The 20,448-nt window shown below is 42.7% G+C and overlaps 1 protein-coding gene across 1 annotated transcript in view; it reads left to right on the top strand.

The window, feature by feature from the left end:
* Nucleotides 1-4,985, top strand: part of LOC137536607 (uncharacterized) — a 126,727-nt gene extending 121,742 nt beyond the window's left edge. The window contains exon 15 of the mRNA XM_068258860.1: nt 4,799-4,985. Within this exon, the coding sequence (XP_068114961.1) occupies nt 4,799-4,900 (102 nt within the window). The 3' untranslated portion in view covers nt 4,901-4,985. The remainder of the gene's footprint in view (nt 1-4,798) is intronic.
* The last annotated feature ends 15,463 nt before the right edge of the window (nt 4,986-20,448 follow it).

The raw sequence follows: 20,448 nt of genomic DNA, 5'->3' as shown, positions 1-20,448 counted from the left end.
TTTGGGATCCTGGGTGCTGCTAAGGACACCATGTGTATGTATTGTGTACAATGTCCTCATATGTACAGTATAATAAGTGGGCAATGCCCTGTTCCTGTAGCTTTGGGATCCCGGGTGCTGCTAAGGACACCATGTGTATGTATTGTGTACAATGTCCTCATATGTACAGTATAATACGTGGGCAATGCCCTGTTCCTGTAGCTTTGGGATCCTGGGTGCTGCTAAGGACACCATGTGTATGTATTGTGTACAATGTCCTCATATGTACAGTATAATAAGTAGGCAATGCCCTGTTCCTGTAGCTTTGGGATCCTGGGTGCTGCTAAGGACACCATGTGTATGTATTGTGTACAATGTCCTCATATGTACAGTATAATAAGGGGGCAATGCCCTGTTCCTGTAGCTTTGGGATCCTGGGTGCTGCTAAGGACACCATGTGTATGTAGTGTGTACAATGTCCCCATATGTACAGTATAATAAGGGGGCAATGCCCTGTTCCTGTAGCTTTGGGATCCTGGGTGCTGCTAAGGACACCATGTGTATGTATTGTGTACAATGTCCTCATATGTACAGTATAATAAGTGGGCAATGCCCTGTTCCTGTAGCTTTGGGATCCCGGGTGCTGCTAAGGACACCATGTGTATGTATTGTGTACAATGTCCTCATATGTACAGTATAATAAGTGGGTAATGCCCTGTTCCTGTAGCTTTGGGATCCCCGGTGCTGCTAAGGACACCATGTGTATGTAGTGTGTACAATGTCCTCATATGTACAGTATAATAAGTGGGTAATGCCCTGTTCCTGTAGCTTTGGGATCCCCGGTGCTGCTAAGGACACCATGTGTATGTAGTGTGTACAATGTCCTCATATGTACAGTATAATAAGGGGGCAATGCCCTGTTCCTGTAGCTTTGGGATCCTGGCTTCTGCTAAGGACACCATGTGTATGTATTGTGTACAATGTCCTCATATGTACAGTATAATAAGTAGGCAATGCCCTGTTCCTGTAGCTTTAGGATCCTGGGTGCTGCTAAGGACACCATGTGTATGTATTGTGTACAATGTCCTCATATGTACAGTATAATAAGGGGGCAATGTCCTGTTCCTGTAGCTTTGGGATCCTGGGTGCTGCTAAGGACACCATGTGTATGTATTGTGTACAATGTCCTCATATGTACAGTATAATAAGTAGGCAATGCCCTGTTCCTGTAGCTTTGGGATCCTGGGTGCTGCTAAGGACACCATGTGTATGTATTGTGTACAATGTCCTCATATGTACAGTATAATAAGGGGGCAATGCCCTGTTCCTGTAGCTTTGGGATCCTGGGTGCTGCTAAGGACACCATGTGTATGTAGTGTGTACAATGTCCCCATATGTACAGTATAATAAGGGGGCAATGCCCTGTTCCTGTAGCTTTGGGATCCTGGGTGCTGCTAAGGACACCATGTGTATGTATTGTGTACAATGTCCTCATATGTACAGTATAATAAGTGGGCAATGCCCTGTTCCTGTAGCTTTGGGATCCCGGGTGCTGCTAAGGACACCATGTGTATGTATTGTGTACAATGTCCTCATATGTACAGTATAATAAGTGGGTAATGCCCTGTTCCTGTAGCTTTAGGATCCTGGGTGCTGCTAAGGACACCATGTGTATGTATTGTGTACAATGTCTTCATATGTACAGTATAATAAGTGGGTAATGCCCTGTTCCTGTAGCTTTGGGATCCCCGGTGCTGCTAAGGACACCATGTGTATGTAGTGTGTACAATGTCCTCATATGTACAGTATAATAAGGGGGCAATGCCCTGTTCCTGTAGCTTTGGGATCCTGGGTGCTGCTAAGGACACCATGTGTATGTATTGTGTACAATGTCTTCATATGTACAGTATAATAAGGGGGCAATGCCCTGTTCCTGTAGCTTTAGGATCCTGGGTGCTGCTAAGGACACCATGTGTATGTATTGTGTACAATGTCTTCATATGTACAGTATAATAAGGGGGCAATGCCCTGTTCCTGTAGCTTTAGGATCCTGGGTGCTGCTAAGGACACCATGTGTATGTAGTGTGTACAATGTCCTCATATGTACAGTATAATAAGGGGGCAATGCCCTGTTCCTGTAGCTTTGGGATCCTGGGTGCTGCTAAGGACACCATGTGTATGTAGTGTGTACAATGTCCCCATATGTACAGTATAATAAGGGGGCAATGCCCTGTTCCTGTAGCTTTGGGATCCTGGGTGCTGCTAAGGACACCATGTGTATGTATTGTGTACAATGTCTTCATATGTACAGTATAATAAGGGGGCAATGCCCTGTTCCTGTAGCTTTGGGATCCTGGGTGCTGCTAAGGACACCATGTGTATGTATTGTGTACAATGTCCCCATATGTACAGTATAATAAGGGGGCAATGCCCTGTTCCTGTAGCTTTGGGATCCTGGGTGCTGCTAAGGACACCATGTGTATGTATTGTGTACAATGTCCTCATATGTACAGTATAATAAGTGGGTAATGCCCTGTTCCTGTAGCTTTGGGATCCTGGGTGCTGCTAAGGACACCATGTGTATGTATTGTGTACAATATCCTCATATGTACAGTATAATAAGGGGGCAATGTCCTGTTCCTGTAGCTTTGGGATCCTGGGTGCTGCTAAGGACACCATGTGTATGTATTGTGTACAATGTCCTCATATGTACAGTATAATAAGGGGGCAATGCCCTGTTCCTGTAGCTTTGGGATCCCCGGTGCTGCTAAGGACACCATGTGTATGTATTGTGTACAATGTCCTCATATGTACAGTATAATAAGTGGGCAATGCCCTGTTCCTGTAGCTTTGGGATCCTGGGTGCTGCTAAGGACACCATGTGTATGTAGTGTGTACAATGTCCCCATATGTACAGTATAATAAGTAGGCAATGCCCTGTTCCTGTAGCTTTGGGATCCCCGGTGCTGCTAAGGACACCATGTGTATGTATTGTGTACAATGTCTTCATATGTACAGTATAATAAGGGGGCAATGCCCTGTTCCTGTAGCTTTAGGATCCTGGGTGCTGCTAAGGACACCATGTGTATGTATTGTGTACAACAGCCTCATATGTACAGTATAATAAGTAGGCAATGCCCTGTTCCTGTAGCTTTGGGATCCTGGGTGCTGCTAAGGACACCATGTGTATGTATTGTGTACAATGTCTTCATATGTACAGTATAATAAGGGGGCAATGCCCTGTTCCTGTAGCTTTGGGATCCCGGGTGCTGCTAAGGACACCATGTGTATGTAGTGTGTACAATGTCCTCATATGTACAGTATAATAAGGGGGCAATGCCCTGTTCCTGTAGCTTTAGGATCCTGGGCTCTGCTAAGGACACCATGTGTATGTATTGTGTACAACAGCCTCATATGTACAGTATAATAAGGGGGCAATGCCCTGTTCCTGTAGCTTTGGGATCCTGGGTGCTGCTAAGGACACCATGTGTATGTATTGTGTACAATGTCCCCATATGTACAGTATAATAAGTAGGCAATGCCCTGTTCCTGTAGCTTTGGGATCCCCGGTGCTGCTAAGGACACCATGTGTATGTATTGTGTACAATGTCTTCATATGTACAGTATAATAAGGGGGCAATGCCCTGTTCCTGTAGCTTTGGGATCCTGGGTGCTGCTAAGGACACCATGTGTATGTATTGTGTACAATGTCTTCATATGTACAGTATAATAAGGGGGCAATGCCCTGTTCCTGTAGCTTTGGGATCCCGGGTGCTGCTAAGGACACCATGTGTATGTAGTGTGTACAATGTCCTCATATGTACAGTATAATAAGGGGGCAATGCCCTGTTCCTGTAGCTTTGGGATCCCGGGTGCTGCTAAGGACACCATGTGTATGTAGTGTGTACAATGTCCTCATATGTACAGTATAATAAGGGGGCAATGCCCTGTTCCTGTAGCTTTAGGATCCTGGGTGCTGCTAAGGACACCATGTGTATGTATTGTGTACAACAGCCTCATATGTACAGTATAATAAGGGGGCAATGCCCTGTTCCTGTAGCTTTGGGATCCTGGGTGCTGCTAAGGACACCATGTGTATGTATTGTGTACAATGTCCTCATATGTACAGTATAATAAGGGGGCAATGCCCTGTTCCTGTAGCTTTAGGATCCTGGGTGCTGCTAAGGACACCATGTGTATGTATTGTGTACAACAGCCTCATATGTACAGTATAATAAGGGGGCAATGCCCTGTTCCTGTAGCTTTGGGATCCTGGGTGCTGCTAAGGACACCATGTGTATGTATTGTGTACAACAGCCTCATATGTACAGTATAATAAGGGGGCAATGCCCTGATCCTGTAGCTTTGGGATCCTGGCTTCTGCTAAGGACACCATGTGTATGTATTGTGTACAATGTCTTCATATGTACAGTATAATAAGGGGGCAATGCCCTGTTCCTGTAGCTTTGGGATCCTGGGTGCTGCTAAGGACACCATGTGTATGTATTGTGTACAATGTCCCCATATGTACAGTATAATAAGGGGGCAATGCCCTGTTCCTGTAGCTTTGGGATCCTGGGTTCTGCTAAGGACACCATGTGTATGTATTGTGTACAATGTCCTCATATGTACAGTATAATAAGGGGGCAATGCCCTGATCCTGTAGCTTTGGGATCCCGGGTGCTGCTAAGGACACCATGTGTATGTAGTGTGTACAACAGCCTCATGTTTGGGCAAGCTTTCATTGAGTATTCATCTAAACTGATACAAGAAAGCAAAAACAGTGTGCGACTGTTACATTGCATTTGTCTTCCACTAGAGCCATCATCCTCCATTAGAGCAAGAAGAATGGATACTTCTGAATTACAACATAATACAACTATTGAGGAAATTGATCAAAGCAATGCAGACTCCATTCTAACCGCAAGAAGGCGGTACCAATCCTGGGAGGAGGAGTTTATTTCTTGGGGAAAAGATGACACCATTAACCTTCAGCCATGCAGTCTATCAATACAGAACTTCAACCTGCAACAGGATCTAGATGGATCTGTAATCTCTCTCTGTCCAGCTTTACAGCCATTCAATGTGACATCAATAGAAATTCATTCTGCCCGCACGGCCTTAAGCGTTACGTGCTACTTAAATATCTCCCCAAACTGCACGAGCCAGGAACCCCTCTGTACATCTCCCCAAACTGCACGAGCCGGGAACCCCTCTGTACATCTCCCCAAACTGCACGAGCCGGGAACCCCTCTGTACATCTCCCCAAACTGCACGAGCCAGGAACCCCTTTGTACATGTAATATAGAGATGCATTTGCAGCCAAAGTCATTTCAGAGAGTGGAACATTCATTTCTCTGGCTCCAAAAACATACAATGCAAGCTGCTGAGCAAAGGCATTGAGGTGTTCTTGCCCATCGCTGCTGCCACTAATTAATGCTGAGAGGAGAGCCCGAGGTGAGGGAAGCAGTCCCCTGAGAGGAGAGCCCGAGGTGAGGGGAGTAGTCCCCTCAGTGCCGATGTGTGGCCATGCTTTCCCCTCATGCTGCGACCCTTGCCCCCAAAACGGCCCTGAGCAGGGGGCCCAGTGATTTCTAGTTGTACCCCTGGGCCATATAGATTGTTTTTTCACTTGTACAGACAGGTTTCGCACACCTTGTGACAACCAAAGCTGAGCCGGGATCTGCATTGTTTACGGCTAATTCACGTGACAGTAACGTTTTTATAGTTTTAAAAGAAAATCGACAGACCTTATTAGCATTTCTCGATGAGAACAACTGAGACCTGTAATTTTTGCAATTAGAATGGGGCAAAAAGGCTGAGACTTCACTTCTGTCAGAAATACATTTGATCTGTCTAAAGCAATTAAAATATCACTTCACATTGGCATCAAGATTCAACATCCAAACCTCACTCTGCATTCTGGTATTGGATTCCGTCACTCGACCAAAGTAATTTCTCACATACACTCCTTCTCAGCACTTGGAATGTGAAATTATCTGCCTGTGTGAATCCATGTAAAAAGGCAACATAGTAATGTATTTTCAAAACTCTCTACAGACCAATCCATGTGTGACGTATGTACAAGCTTACCTACCATTACCACACACAAGGCCACCCTGCCTAGGGGCAGTCAATTTTCCTGTAACAAATGTGTCTTCTTCCAGGACTACTGCCATCACAAAACACATGGGCAGCTCATATGGAAAACCTGGCAGAACACCTGGCCATCGGACTCTCCCATCCATTTCCCCTGCTCCTGGAGGTTGTATCAGTATTACCCCCAAACAGTCTAATTCTCCTGTCACACAATCCAGCAGTGTGGAACATTGAAGAGCTGGAAACATTTTTAGGAGTCAATAAAATGATTATACCCCCAACACCTTCAGCACTTTCCATAATCCGACAAATGGCTGAGTGGGCAATGAAGACATTAAATGAGGTCCATAGGAATCATACAGATCTCATCCTCTGTCTGAAAAAAGCACCCCACATAACTCAAGCAGAAATGGTAACCTGAATGTTAGCTTGGGGTAACATAAGCTGAAGATCAGAGAAAACCAGGCCCAGCTTTGATTATGAAAAGTCTGGTCACAGAGGATTTCTGGTGCTGCGTCCAAACCAGGACATGGCTGCTTCCACACTATACATGTCCTGGTTTGGAAGTGACAAAATGAGGCACTGGCAGAAATCTTTCCTTTTGCTTCTTGGGGTTTATTCAGTGACCCTGAGCAGCAGTTATGGAGGGGAATTCTCAGAAGCTCTATCAGAAGCCTGTGCAGGACCTGTCTATTCCCCACACTGAGAACAGAATATTTTCCAATTCCTGCAACAGCAACATTATGCCTCCCTTCCGCATCCAGAATACAGCAGAGCAAGAGACGGAATGGGACAGACGGCACCCATGTACAAGAGAAAGGTGTGTCCAAGCAGAGGGCGTTCCACACAACTGGAGTCACCAGTGTTTATATATATATATTATAAATTATAGCTTTTATTGGTAATGAAAGGCAGTAAACACGGTGACAGACCACTGTTGTCAGGACTGCAACTTGATAAAGAGCGAGGGATACTCGAAGCAGCAGTCTGTCACCATGTTTACTGCTTTACATTACATGTGGCCAATAACAGAAGCTATATCTATAACCGGTGGTGCTGCCCTACTTGGGTTCTGCATCCATAATACAGTAATGATATTGGTGTATGGACAGCACTACATACAAGGCTTTCCCCATAGAGAGTACCTGTAATACCAGCACTGTTACATTGCTTTACATTACATGTGGCCAATAACAGAAGCTATATCTATAACCAGTGGTGCTGCCCTACTTGGATTCTGCATCCATAATACAGTAATGATATTGGTGTATGGACAGAGCAGTACATACAAGGCTTTCCCCATAGAGAGTACCTGTAATACCAGCACTGTTACATTGCTTTACATTACATGTGGCCAATAACAGAAGCTATATCTATAACCAGTGGTGCTGCCCTACTTGGGTTCTGCATCCATAATACAGTAATGATATTGGTGTATGGACAGCACTACATACAAGGCTTTCCCCATAGAGAGTACTTGTAATACCAGCACTGTTACATTGCTTTACATTACATGTGGCCAATAACAGAAGCTATATCTATAACCAGTGGTGCTGCCCTACTTGGGTTCTGCATCCATAATACAGTAATGATATTGGTGTATGGACAGAGCAGTACATACAAGGCTTTCCCCATAGAGAGTACCTGTAATACCAGCACTGTTACATTGCTTTACATTACATGTGGCCAATAACAGAAGCTATATCTATAACCAGTGGTGCTGCCCTACTTGGGTTCTGCATCCATAATACAGTAATGATATTGGTGTATGGACAGCACTACATACAAGGCTTTCCCCATAGAGAGTACCTGTAATACCAACACTGTTACATTGCTTTACATTACATGTGGCCAATAACAGAAGCTATATCTATAACCAGTGGTGCTGCCCTACTTGGGTTCTGCATCCATAATACAGTAATGATATTGGTGTATGGACAGAGCAGTACATACAAGGCTTTCCCCATAGAGAGAGTACCTGTAATACCAACACTGTTACATTGCTTTACATTACATGTGGCCAATAACAGAAGCTATATCTATAACCGGTGGTGCTGCCCTACTTGGGTTCTGCACCCATAATACAGTAATGATATTGGTGTATGGACAGCACTACATACAAGGCTTTCCCCATAGAGAGAGTACCTGTAATACCAGCACTGTTACATTGCTTTACATTACATGTGGCCAATAACAGAAGCTATATCTATAACCAGTGGTGCTGCCCTACTTGGGTTCTGCACCCATAATACAGTAATGATATTGGTGTATGGACAGAGCAGTACATACAAGGCTTTCCCCATAGAGAGTACCTGTAATACCAGCACTGTTACATTGCTTTACATTACATGTGACCAATAACAGAAGCTATATCTATAACCAGTGGTGCTGCCCTACTTGGGTTCTGCATCCATAATACAGTAATGATATTGGTGTATGGACAGCACTACATACAAGGCTTTCCCCATAGAGAGTACCTGTAATACCAGCACTGTTACATTGCTTTACATTACATGTGGCCAATAACAGAAGCTATATCTATAACCAGTGGTGCTGCCCTACTTGGGTTCTGCATCCATAATACAGTAATGATATTGGTGTATGGACAGAGCAGTACATACAAGGCTTTCCCCATAGAGAGAGTACCTGTAATACCAACACTGTTACATTGCTTTACATTACATGTGGCCAATAACAGAAGCTATATCTATAACCGGTGGTGCTGCCCTACTTGGGTTCTGCACCCATAATACAGTAATGATATTGGTGTATGGACAGCACTACATACAAGGCTTTCCCCATAGAGAGAGTACCTGTAATACCAGCACTGTTACATTGCTTTACATTACATGTGGCCAATAACAGAAGCTATATCTATAACCAGTGGTGCTGCCCTACTTGGGTTCTGCACCCATAATACAGTAATGATATTGGTGTATGGACAGAGCAGTACATACAAGGCTTTCCCCATAGAGAGTACCTGTAATACCAGCACTGTTACATTGCTTTACATTACATGTGACCAATAACAGAAGCTATATCTATAACCAGTGGTGCTGCCCTACTTGGGTTCTGCATCCATAATACAGTAATGATATTGGTGTATGGACAGCACTACATACAAGGCTTTCCCCATAGAGAGTACCTGTAATACCAGCACTGTTACATTGCTTTACATTACATGTGGCCAATAACAGAAGCTATATCTATAACCAGTGGTGCTGCCCTACTTGGGTTCTGCATCCATAATACAGTAATGATATTGGTGTATGGACAGCACTACATACAAGGCTTTCCCCATAGAGAGAGTACCTGTAATGCCAGCACTGTTACATTGCTTTACATTACATGTGGCCAATAACAGAAGCTATATCTATAACCAGTGGTGCTGCCCTACTTGGGTTCTGCATCCATAATACAGTAATGATATTGGTGTATGGACAGAGCAGTACATACAAGGCTTTCCCCATAGAGAGTACCTGTAATACCAACACTGTTACATTGCTTTACATTACACGTGGCCAATAACAGAAGCTATATCTATAACCAGTGGTGCTGCCCTACTTGGGTTCTGCACCCATAATACAGTAATGATATTGGTGTATGGACAGAGCACTACATACAAGGCTTTCCCCATAGAGAGTACCTGTAATACCAACACTGTTACATTGCTTTACATTACATGTGGCCAATAACAGAAGCTATATCTATAACCAGTGGTGCTGCCCTACTTGGGTTCTGCATCCATAATACAGTAATGATATTGGTGTATGGACAGCACTACATACAAGGCTTTCCCCATAGAGAGTACCTGTAATGCCAGCACTGTTACATTGCTTTACATTACATGTGGCCAATAACAGAAGCTATATCTATAACCAGTGGTGCCGGCCTACTTGGGTTCTGCATCCATAATACAGTAATGATATTGGTGTATGGACAGCACTACATACAAGGCTTTCCCCATAGAGAGTACCTGTAATACCAACACTGTTACATTGCTTTACATTACATGTGGCCAATAACAGAAGCTATATCTATAACCAGTGGTGCTGCCCTACTTGGGTTCTGCATCCATAATACAGTAATGATATTGGTGTATGGACAGAGCAGTACATACAAGGCTTTCCCCATAGAGAGTATCTGTAATACCAGCACTGTTACATTGCTTTACATTACATGTGGCCAATAACAGAAGCTATATCTATAACCAGTGGTGCTGCCCTACTTGGGTTCTGCACCCATAATACAGTAATGATATTGGTGTATGGACAGAGCACTACATACAAGGCTTTCCCCATAGAGAGTACCTGTAATGCCAGCACTGTTACATTGCTTTACATTACATGTGGCCAATAACAGAAGCTATATCTATAACCAGTGGTGCTGCCCTACTTGGGTTCTGCATCCATAATACAGTAATGATATTGGTGTATGGACAGAGCACTACATACAAGGCTTTCCCCATAGAGAGTACCTGTAATGCCAGCACTGTTACATTGCTTTACATTACATGTGGCCAATAACAGAAGCTATATCTATAACCAGTGGTGCTGCCCTACTTGGGTTCTGCATCCATAATACAGTAATGATATTGGTGTATGGACAGCACTACATACAAGGCTTTCCCCATAGAGAGTACCTGTAATACCAACACTGTTACATTGCTTTACATTACATGTGGCCAATAACAGAAGCTATATCTATAACCGGTGGTGCTGCCCTACTTGGGTTCTGCATCCATAATACAGTAATGATATTGGTGTATGGACAGCACTACATACAAGGCTTTCCCCATAGAGAGTACCTGTAATACCAGCACTGTTACATTGCTTTACATTACATGTGACCAATAACAGAAGCTATATCTATAACCAGTGGTGCTGCCCTACTTGGATTCTGCATCCATAATACAGTGATATTGGTGTATGGACAGCACTACATACAAGGCTTTCCCCATAGAGAGTACCTGTAATACCAACACTGTTACATTGCTTTACATTACATGTGGCCAATAACAGAAGCTATATCTATAACCAGTGGTGCTGCCCTACTTGGGTTCTGCATCCATAATACAGTAATGATATTGGTGTATGGACAGCACTACATACAAGGCTTTCCCCATAGAGAGAGTACCTGTAATGCCAACACTGTTACATTGCTTTACATTACATGTGGCCAATAACAGAAGCTATATCTATAACCAGTGGTGCTGCCCTACTTGGGTTCTGCATCCATAATACAGTAATGATATTGGTGTATGGACAGCACTACATACATACCTTTCCCCATAGAGAGTACCTGTAATGCCAACACTGTTACATTGCTTTACATTACATGTGGCCAATAACAGAAGCTATATCTATAACCAGTGGTGCTGCCCTACTTGGATTCTGCACCCATAATACAGTAATGATATTGGTGTATGGACAGAGCACTACATACAAGGCTTTCCCCATAGAGAGTACCTGTAATACCAGCACTGTTACATTGCTTTACATTACATGTGGCCAATAACAGAAGCTATATCTATAACCAGTGGTGCTGCCCTACTTGGATTCTGCATCCATAATACAGTAATGATATTGGTGTATGGACAGAGCACTACATACAAGGCTTTCCCCATAGAGAGTACCTGTAATACCAGCACTGTTACATTACATTACATGTGGCCAATAACAGAAGCTATATCTATAACCAGTGGTGCTGCCCTACTTGGGTTCTGCATCCATAATACAGTAATGATATTGGTGTATGGACAGCACTACATACAAGGCTTTCCCCATAGAGAGTACCTGTAATACCAACACTGTTACATTGCTTTACATTACATGTGGCCAATAACAGAAGCTATATCTATAACCGGTGGTGCTGCCCTACTTGGATTCTGCACCCATAATACAGTAATGATATTGGTGTATGGACAGAGCAGTACATACAAGGCTTTCCCCATAGAGAGTACCTGTAATACCAGCACTGTTACATTGCTTTACATTACATGTGGCCAATAACAGAAGCTATATCTATAACCAGTGGTGCTGCCCTACTTGGGTTCTGCACCCATAATACAGTAATGATATTGGTGTATGGACAGAGCACTACATACAAGGCTTTCCCCATAGAGAGTACCTGTAATACCAGCACTGTTACATTGCTTTACATTACATGTGGCCAATAACAGAAGCTATATCTATAACCAGTGGTGCTGCCCTACTTGGATTCTGCATCCATAATACAGTAATGATATTGGTGTATGGACAGAGCACTACATACAAGGCTTTCCCCATAGAGAGTACCTGTAATACCAGCACTGTTACATTACATTACATGTGGCCAATAACAGAAGCTATATCTATAACCAGTGGTGCTGCCCTACTTGGGTTCTGCATCCATAATACAGTAATGATATTGGTGTATGGACAGCACTACATACAAGGCTTTCCCCATAGAGAGTACCTGTAATACCAACACTGTTACATTGCTTTACATTACATGTGGCCAATAACAGAAGCTATATCTATAACCGGTGGTGCTGCCCTACTTGGATTCTGCATCCATAATACAGTAATGATATTGGTGTATGGACAGAGCAGTACATACAAGGCTTTCCCCATAGAGTGTACCTGTAATACCAGCACTGTTACATTGCTTTACATTACATGTGGCCAATAACAGAAGCTATATCTATAACCAGTGGTGCTGCCCTACTTGGGTTCTGCATCCATAATACAGTAATGATATTGGTGTATGGACAGCACTACATACAAGGCTTTCCCCATAGAGAGTACCTGTAATACCAACACTGTTACATTGCTTTACATTACATGTGGCCAATAACAGAAGCTATATCTATAACCGGTGGTGCTGCCCTACTTGGATTCTGCATCCATAATACAGTAATGATATTGGTGTATGGACAGAGCAGTACATACAAGGCTTTCCCCATAGAGAGTATCTGTAATACCAGCACTGTTACATTGCTTTACATTACATGTGGCCAATAACAGAAGCTATATCTATAACCAGTGGTGCTGCCCTACTTGGGTTCTGCACCCATAATACAGTAATGATATTGGTGTATGGACAGAGCACTACATACAAGGCTTTCCCCATAGAGAGTACCTGTAATGCCAGCACTGTTACATTGCTTTACATTACATGTGGCCAATAACAGAAGCTATATCTATAACCAGTGGTGCTGCCCTACTTGGGTTCTGCATCCATAATACAGTAATGATATTGGTGTATGGACAGAGCACTACATACAAGGCTTTCCCCATAGAGAGTACCTGTAATGCCAGCACTGTTACATTGCTTTACATTACATGTGGCCAATAACAGAAGCTATATCTATAACCAGTGGTGCTGCCCTACTTGGGTTCTGCATCCATAATACAGTAATGATATTGGTGTATGGACAGCACTACATACAAGGCTTTCCCCATAGAGAGTACCTGTAATACCAACACTGTTACATTGCTTTACATTACATGTGGCCAATAACAGAAGCTATATCTATAACCGGTGGTGCTGCCCTACTTGGGTTCTGCATCCATAATACAGTAATGATATTGGTGTATGGACAGCACTACATACAAGGCTTTCCCCATAGAGAGTACCTGTAATACCAGCACTGTTACATTGCTTTACATTACATGTGGCCAATAACAGAAGCTATATCTATAACCAGTGGTGCTGCCCTACTTGGATTCTGCACCCATAATACAGTAATGATATTGGTGTATGGACAGCACTACATACAAGGCTTTCCCCATAGAGAGTACCTGTAATACCAGCACTGTTACATTGCTTTACATTACATGTGACCAATAACAGAAGCTATATCTATAACCAGTGGTGCTGCCCTACTTGGATTCTGCATCCATAATACAGTGATATTGGTGTATGGACAGCACTACATACAAGGCTTTCCCCATAGAGAGTACCTGTAATACCAACACTGTTACATTGCTTTACATTACATGTGGCCAATAACAGAAGCTATATCTATAACCAGTGGTGCTGCCCTACTTGGGTTCTGCATCCATAATACAGTAATGATATTGGTGTATGGACAGCACTACATACAAGGCTTTCCCCATAGAGAGTACCTGTAATGCCAGCACTGTTACATTGCTTTACATTACATGTGGCCAATAACAGAAGCTATATCTATAACCAGTGGTGCCGGCCTACTTGGGTTCTGCATCCATAATACAGTAATGATATTGGTGTATGGACAGCACTACATACAAGGCTTTCCCCATAGAGAGTACCTGTAATACCAACACTGTTACATTGCTTTACATTACATGTGGCCAATAACAGAAGCTATATCTATAACCAGTGGTGCTGCCCTACTTGGGTTCTGCATCCATAATACAGTAATGATATTGGTGTATGGACAGAGCAGTACATACAAGGCTTTCCCCATAGAGAGTACCTGTAATACCAGCACTGTTACATTGCTTTACATGTGGCCAATAACAGAAGCTATATCTATAACCAGTGGTGCTGCCCTACTTGGGTTCTGCATCCATAATACAGTAATGATATTGGTGTATGGACAGCACTACATACAAGGCTTTCCCCATAGAGAGAGTACCTGTAATGCCAACACTGTTACATTGCTTTACATTACATGTGGCCAATAACAGAAGCTATATCTATAACCAGTGGTGCTGCCCTACTTGGGTTCTGCATCCATAATACAGTAATGATATTGGTGTATGGACAGCACTACATACATACCTTTCCCCATAGAGAGTACCTGTAATGCCAACACTGTTACATTGCTTTACATTACATGTGGCCAATAACAGAAGCTATATCTATAACCAGTGGTGCTGCCCTACTTGGATTCTGCACCCATAATACAGTAATGATATTGGTGTATGGACAGAGCACTACATACAAGGCTTTCCCCATAGAGAGTACCTGTAATACCAGCACTGTTACATTGCTTTACATTACATGTGGCCAATAACAGAAGCTATATCTATAACCAGTGGTGCTGCCCTACTTGGATTCTGCATCCATAATACAGTAATGATATTGGTGTATGGACAGAGCACTACATACAAGGCTTTCCCCATAGAGAGTACCTGTAATACCAGCACTGTTACATTACATTACATGTGGCCAATAACAGAAGCTATATCTATAACCAGTGGTGCTGCCCTACTTGGGTTCTGCATCCATAATACAGTAATGATATTGGTGTATGGACAGCACTACATACAAGGCTTTCCCCATAGAGAGTACCTGTAATACCAACACTGTTACATTGCTTTACATTACATGTGGCCAATAACAGAAGCTATATCTATAACCGGTGGTGCTGCCCTACTTGGATTCTGCACCCATAATACAGTAATGATATTGGTGTATGGACAGAGCAGTACATACAAGGCTTTCCCCATAGAGAGTACCTGTAATACCAGCACTGTTACATTGCTTTACATTACATGTGGCCAATAACAGAAGCTATATCTATAACCAGTGGTGCTGCCCTACTTGGGTTCTGCACCCATAATACAGTAATGATATTGGTGTATGGACAGAGCACTACATACAAGGCTTTCCCCATAGAGAGTACCTGTAATACCAGCACTGTTACATTGCTTTACATTACATGTGGCCAATAACAGAAGCTATATCTATAACCAGTGGTGCTGCCCTACTTGGATTCTGCATCCATAATACAGTAATGATATTGGTGTATGGACAGAGCACTACATACAAGGCTTTCCCCATAGAGAGTACCTGTAATACCAGCACTGTTACATTACATTACATGTGGCCAATAACAGAAGCTATATCTATAACCAGTGGTGCTGCCCTACTTGGGTTCTGCATCCATAATACAGTAATGATATTGGTGTATGGACAGCACTACATACAAGGCTTTCCCCATAGAGAGTACCTGTAATACCAACACTGTTACATTGCTTTACATTACATGTGGCCAATAACAGAAGCTATATCTATAACCGGTGGTGCTGCCCTACTTGGATTCTGCATCCATAATACAGTAATGATATTGGTGTATGGACAGAGCAGTACATACAAGGCTTTCCCCATAGAGTGTACCTGTAATACCAGCACTGTTACATTGCTTTACATTACATGTGGCCAATAACAGAAGCTATATCTATAACCAGTGGTGCTGCCCTACTTGGGTTCTGCATCCATAATACAGTAATGATATTGGTGTATGGACAGCACTACATACAAGGCTTTCCCCATAGAGAGTACCTGTAATACCAACACTGTTACATTGCTTTACATTACATGTGGCCAATAACAGAAGCTATATCTATAACCGGTGGTGCTGCCCTACTTGGATTCTGCATCCATAATACAGTAATGATATTGGTGTATGGACAGAGCAGTACATACAAGGCTTTCCCCATAGAGAGTACCTGTAATACCAACACTGTTACATTGCTTTACATTACATGTGGCCAATAACAGAAGCTATATCTATAACCAGTGGTGCTGCCCTACTTGGGTTCTGCATCCATAATACAGTAATGATATTGGTGTATGGACAGAGCAGTACATACAAGGCTTTCCCCATAGAGAGTACCTGTAATACCAACACTGTTACATTGCTTTACATTACATGTGGCCAATAACAGAAGCTATATCTATAACCAGTGGTGCTGCCCTACTTGGATTCTGCATCCATAATACAGTAATGATATTGGTGTATGGACAGAGCAGTACATACAAGGCTTTCCCCATAGAGAGTACCTGTAATACCAACACTGTTACATTGCTTTACATTACATGTGGCCAATAACAGAAGCTATATCTATAACCAGTGGTGCTGCCCTACTTGGATTCTGCACCCATAATACAGTAATGATATTGGTGTATGGACAGAGCAGTACATACAAGGCTTTCCCCATAGAGAGTACCTGTAATACCAGCACTGTTACATTGCTTTACATTACATGTGACCAATAACAGAAGCTATATCTATAACCAGTGGTGCTGCCCTACTTGGGTTCTGCATCCATAATACAGTAATGATATTGGTGTATGGACAGAGCACTACACACAAGGCTTTCCCCATAGAGAGTACCTGTAATACCAGCACTGTTACATTGCTTTACATTACATGTGGCCAATAACAGAAGCTATATCTATAACCAGTGGTGCTGCCCTACTTGGGTTCTGCATCCATAATACAGTAATGATATTGGTGTATGGACAGAGCAGTACATACAAGGCTTTCCCCATAGAGAGAGTACCTGTAATACCAACACTGTTACATTGCTTTACATTACATGTGGCCAATAACAGAAGCTATATCTATAACCGGTGGTGCTGCCCTACTTGGGTTCTGCATCCATAATACAGTAATGATATTGGTGTATGGACAGAGCAGTACATACAAGGCTTTCCCCATAGAGAGTACCTGTAATACCAGCACTGTTACATTGCTTTACATTACATGTAGCCAATAACAGAAGCTATATCTATAACCAGTGGTGCTGCCCTACTTGGGTTCTGCATCCATAATACAGTAATGATATTGGTGTATGGACAGAGCAGTACATACAAGGCTTTCCCCATAGAGAGTACCTGTAATACCAGCACTGTTACATTGCTTTACATTACATGTGGCCAATAACAGAAGCTATATCTATAACCAGTGGTGCTGCCCTACTTGGGTTCTGCACCCATAATACAGTAATGATATTGGTGTATGGACAGAGCAGTACATACAAGGCTTTCCCCATAGAGAGTACCTGTAATGCCAGCACTGTTACATTGCTTTACATTACACGTGGCCAATAACAGAAGCTATATCTATAACCAGTGGTGCCGGCCTACTTGGGTTCTGCATCCATAATACAGTAATGATATTGGTGTATGGACAGAGCAGTACATACAAGGCTTTCCCCATAGAGAGTACCTGTAATGCCAGCACTGTTACATTGCTTTACATTACATGTGGCCAATAACAGAAGCTATATCTATAACCAGTGGTGCTGCCCTACTTGGGTTCTGCATCCATAATACAGTAATGATATTGGTGTATGGACAGAGCACTACATACAAGGCTTTCCCCATAGAGAGAGTACCTGTAATACCAACACTGTTACATTGCTTTACATTACATGTGGCCAATAACAGAAGCTATATCTATAACCGGTGGTGCTGCCCTACTTGGGTTCTGCATCCATAATACAGTAATGATATTGGTGTATGGACAGAGCAGTACATACAAGGCTTTCCCCATAGAGAGTACCTGTAATACCAGCACTGTTACATTGCTTTACATTACATGTGGCCAATAACAGAAGCTATATCTATAACCAGTGGTGCTGCCCTACTTGGGTTCTGCATCCATAATACAGTAATGATATTGGTGTATGGACAGAGCAGTACATACAAGGCTTTCCCCATAGAGAGTACCTGTAATGCCAGCACTGTTACATTGCGTTACATTACATGTGGCCAATAACAGAAGCTATATCTATAACCAGTGGTGCTGCCCTACTTGGGTTCTGCATCCATAATACAGTAATGATATTGGTGTATGGACAGAGCACTACATACAAGGCTTTCCCCATAGAGAGAGTACCTGTAATACCAACACTGTTACATTGCTTTACATTACATGTGGCCAATAACAGAAGCTATATCTATAACCGGTGGTGCTGCCCTACTTGGGTTCTGCATCCATAATACAGTAATGATATTGGTGTATGGACAGCACTACATACAAGGCTTTCCCCATAGAGAGTACCTGTAATACCAGCACTGTTACATTGCTTTACATTACATGTGGCCAATAACAGAAGCTATATCTATAACCAGTGGTGCTGCCCTACTTGGGTTCTGCATCCATAATACAGTAATGATATTGGTGTATGGACAGCACTACATACAAGGCTTTCCCCATAGAGAGTACCTGTAATACCAGCACTGTTACATTGCGTTACATTACATGTGGCCAATAACAGAAGCTATATCTATAACCAGTGGTGCTGCCCTACTTGGATTCTGCATCCATAATACAGTAATGATATTGGTGTATGGACAGAGCAGTACATACAAGGCTTTCCCCATAGAGAGTACCTGTAATACCAGCACTGTTACATTGCTTTACATTACATGTGGCCAATAACAGAAGCTATATCTATAACCAGTGGTGCTGCCCTACTTGGGTTCTGCATCCATAATACAGTAATGATATTGGTGTATGGACAGAGCACTACATACAAGGCTTTCCCCATAGAGAGTACCTGTAATACCAACACTGTTACATTGCTTTACATTACATGTGACCAATAACAGAAGCTATATCTATAACCAGTGGTGCTGCCCTACTTGGGTTCTGCATCCATAATACAGTAATGATATTGGTGTATGGACAGAGCAGTACATACAAGGCTTTCCCCATAGAGAGTACCTGTAATACCAACACTGTTACATTGCTTTACATTACATGTGGCCAATAACAGAAGCTATATCTATAACCAGTGGTGCTGCCCTACTTGGGTTCTGCATCCATAATACAGTAATGATATTGGTGTATGGACAGAGCACTACATACAAGGCTTTCCCCATAGAGAGTACCTGTAATACCAGCACTGTTACATTGCTTTACATTACATGTGGCCAATAACAGAAGCTATATCTATAACCAGTGGTGCTGCCCTACTTGGGTTCTGCATCCATAATACAGTAATGATATTGGTGTATGGACAGAGCACTACACACAAGGCTTTCCCCATAGAGAGTACCTGTAATGCCAGCACTGTTACATTGCTTTACATTACATGTGGCCAATAACAGAAGCTATATCTATAACCAGTGGTGCGGCCCTACTTGGGTTCTGCATCCATAATACAGTAATGATATTGGTGTATGGACAGAGCAGTACATACAAGGCTTTCCCCATAGAGAGTACCTGTAATACCAACACTGTTACATTGCTTTACATTACATGTGGCCAATAACAGAAGCTATATCTATAACCGGTGGTGCTGCCCTACTTGGGTTCTGCATCCATAATACAGTAATGATATTGGTGTATGGACAGAGCAGTACATACAAGGCTTTCCCCATAGAGAGTACCTGTAATACCAGCACTGTTACATTGCTTTACATTACATGTGGCCAATAACAGAAGCTATATCTATAACCGGTGGTGCTGCCCTACTTGGGTTCTGCATCCATAATACAGTAATGATATTGGTGTATGGACAGCACTACATACAAGGCTTTCCCCATAGAGAGTACCTGTAATACCAGCACTGTTACATTGCTTTACATTACATGTGGCCAATAACAGAAGCTATATCTATAACCAGTGGTGCTGCCCTACTTGGGTTCTGCATCCATAAT

This window comes from Hyperolius riggenbachi, chromosome 10, assembly GCF_040937935.1.
Source record: "Hyperolius riggenbachi isolate aHypRig1 chromosome 10, aHypRig1.pri, whole genome shotgun sequence".
In the NCBI taxonomy this organism is placed as follows: Eukaryota; Metazoa; Chordata; class Amphibia; order Anura; family Hyperoliidae; genus Hyperolius; species Hyperolius riggenbachi.
This window is presented reverse-complemented; position numbering and strand designations above follow the sequence as displayed.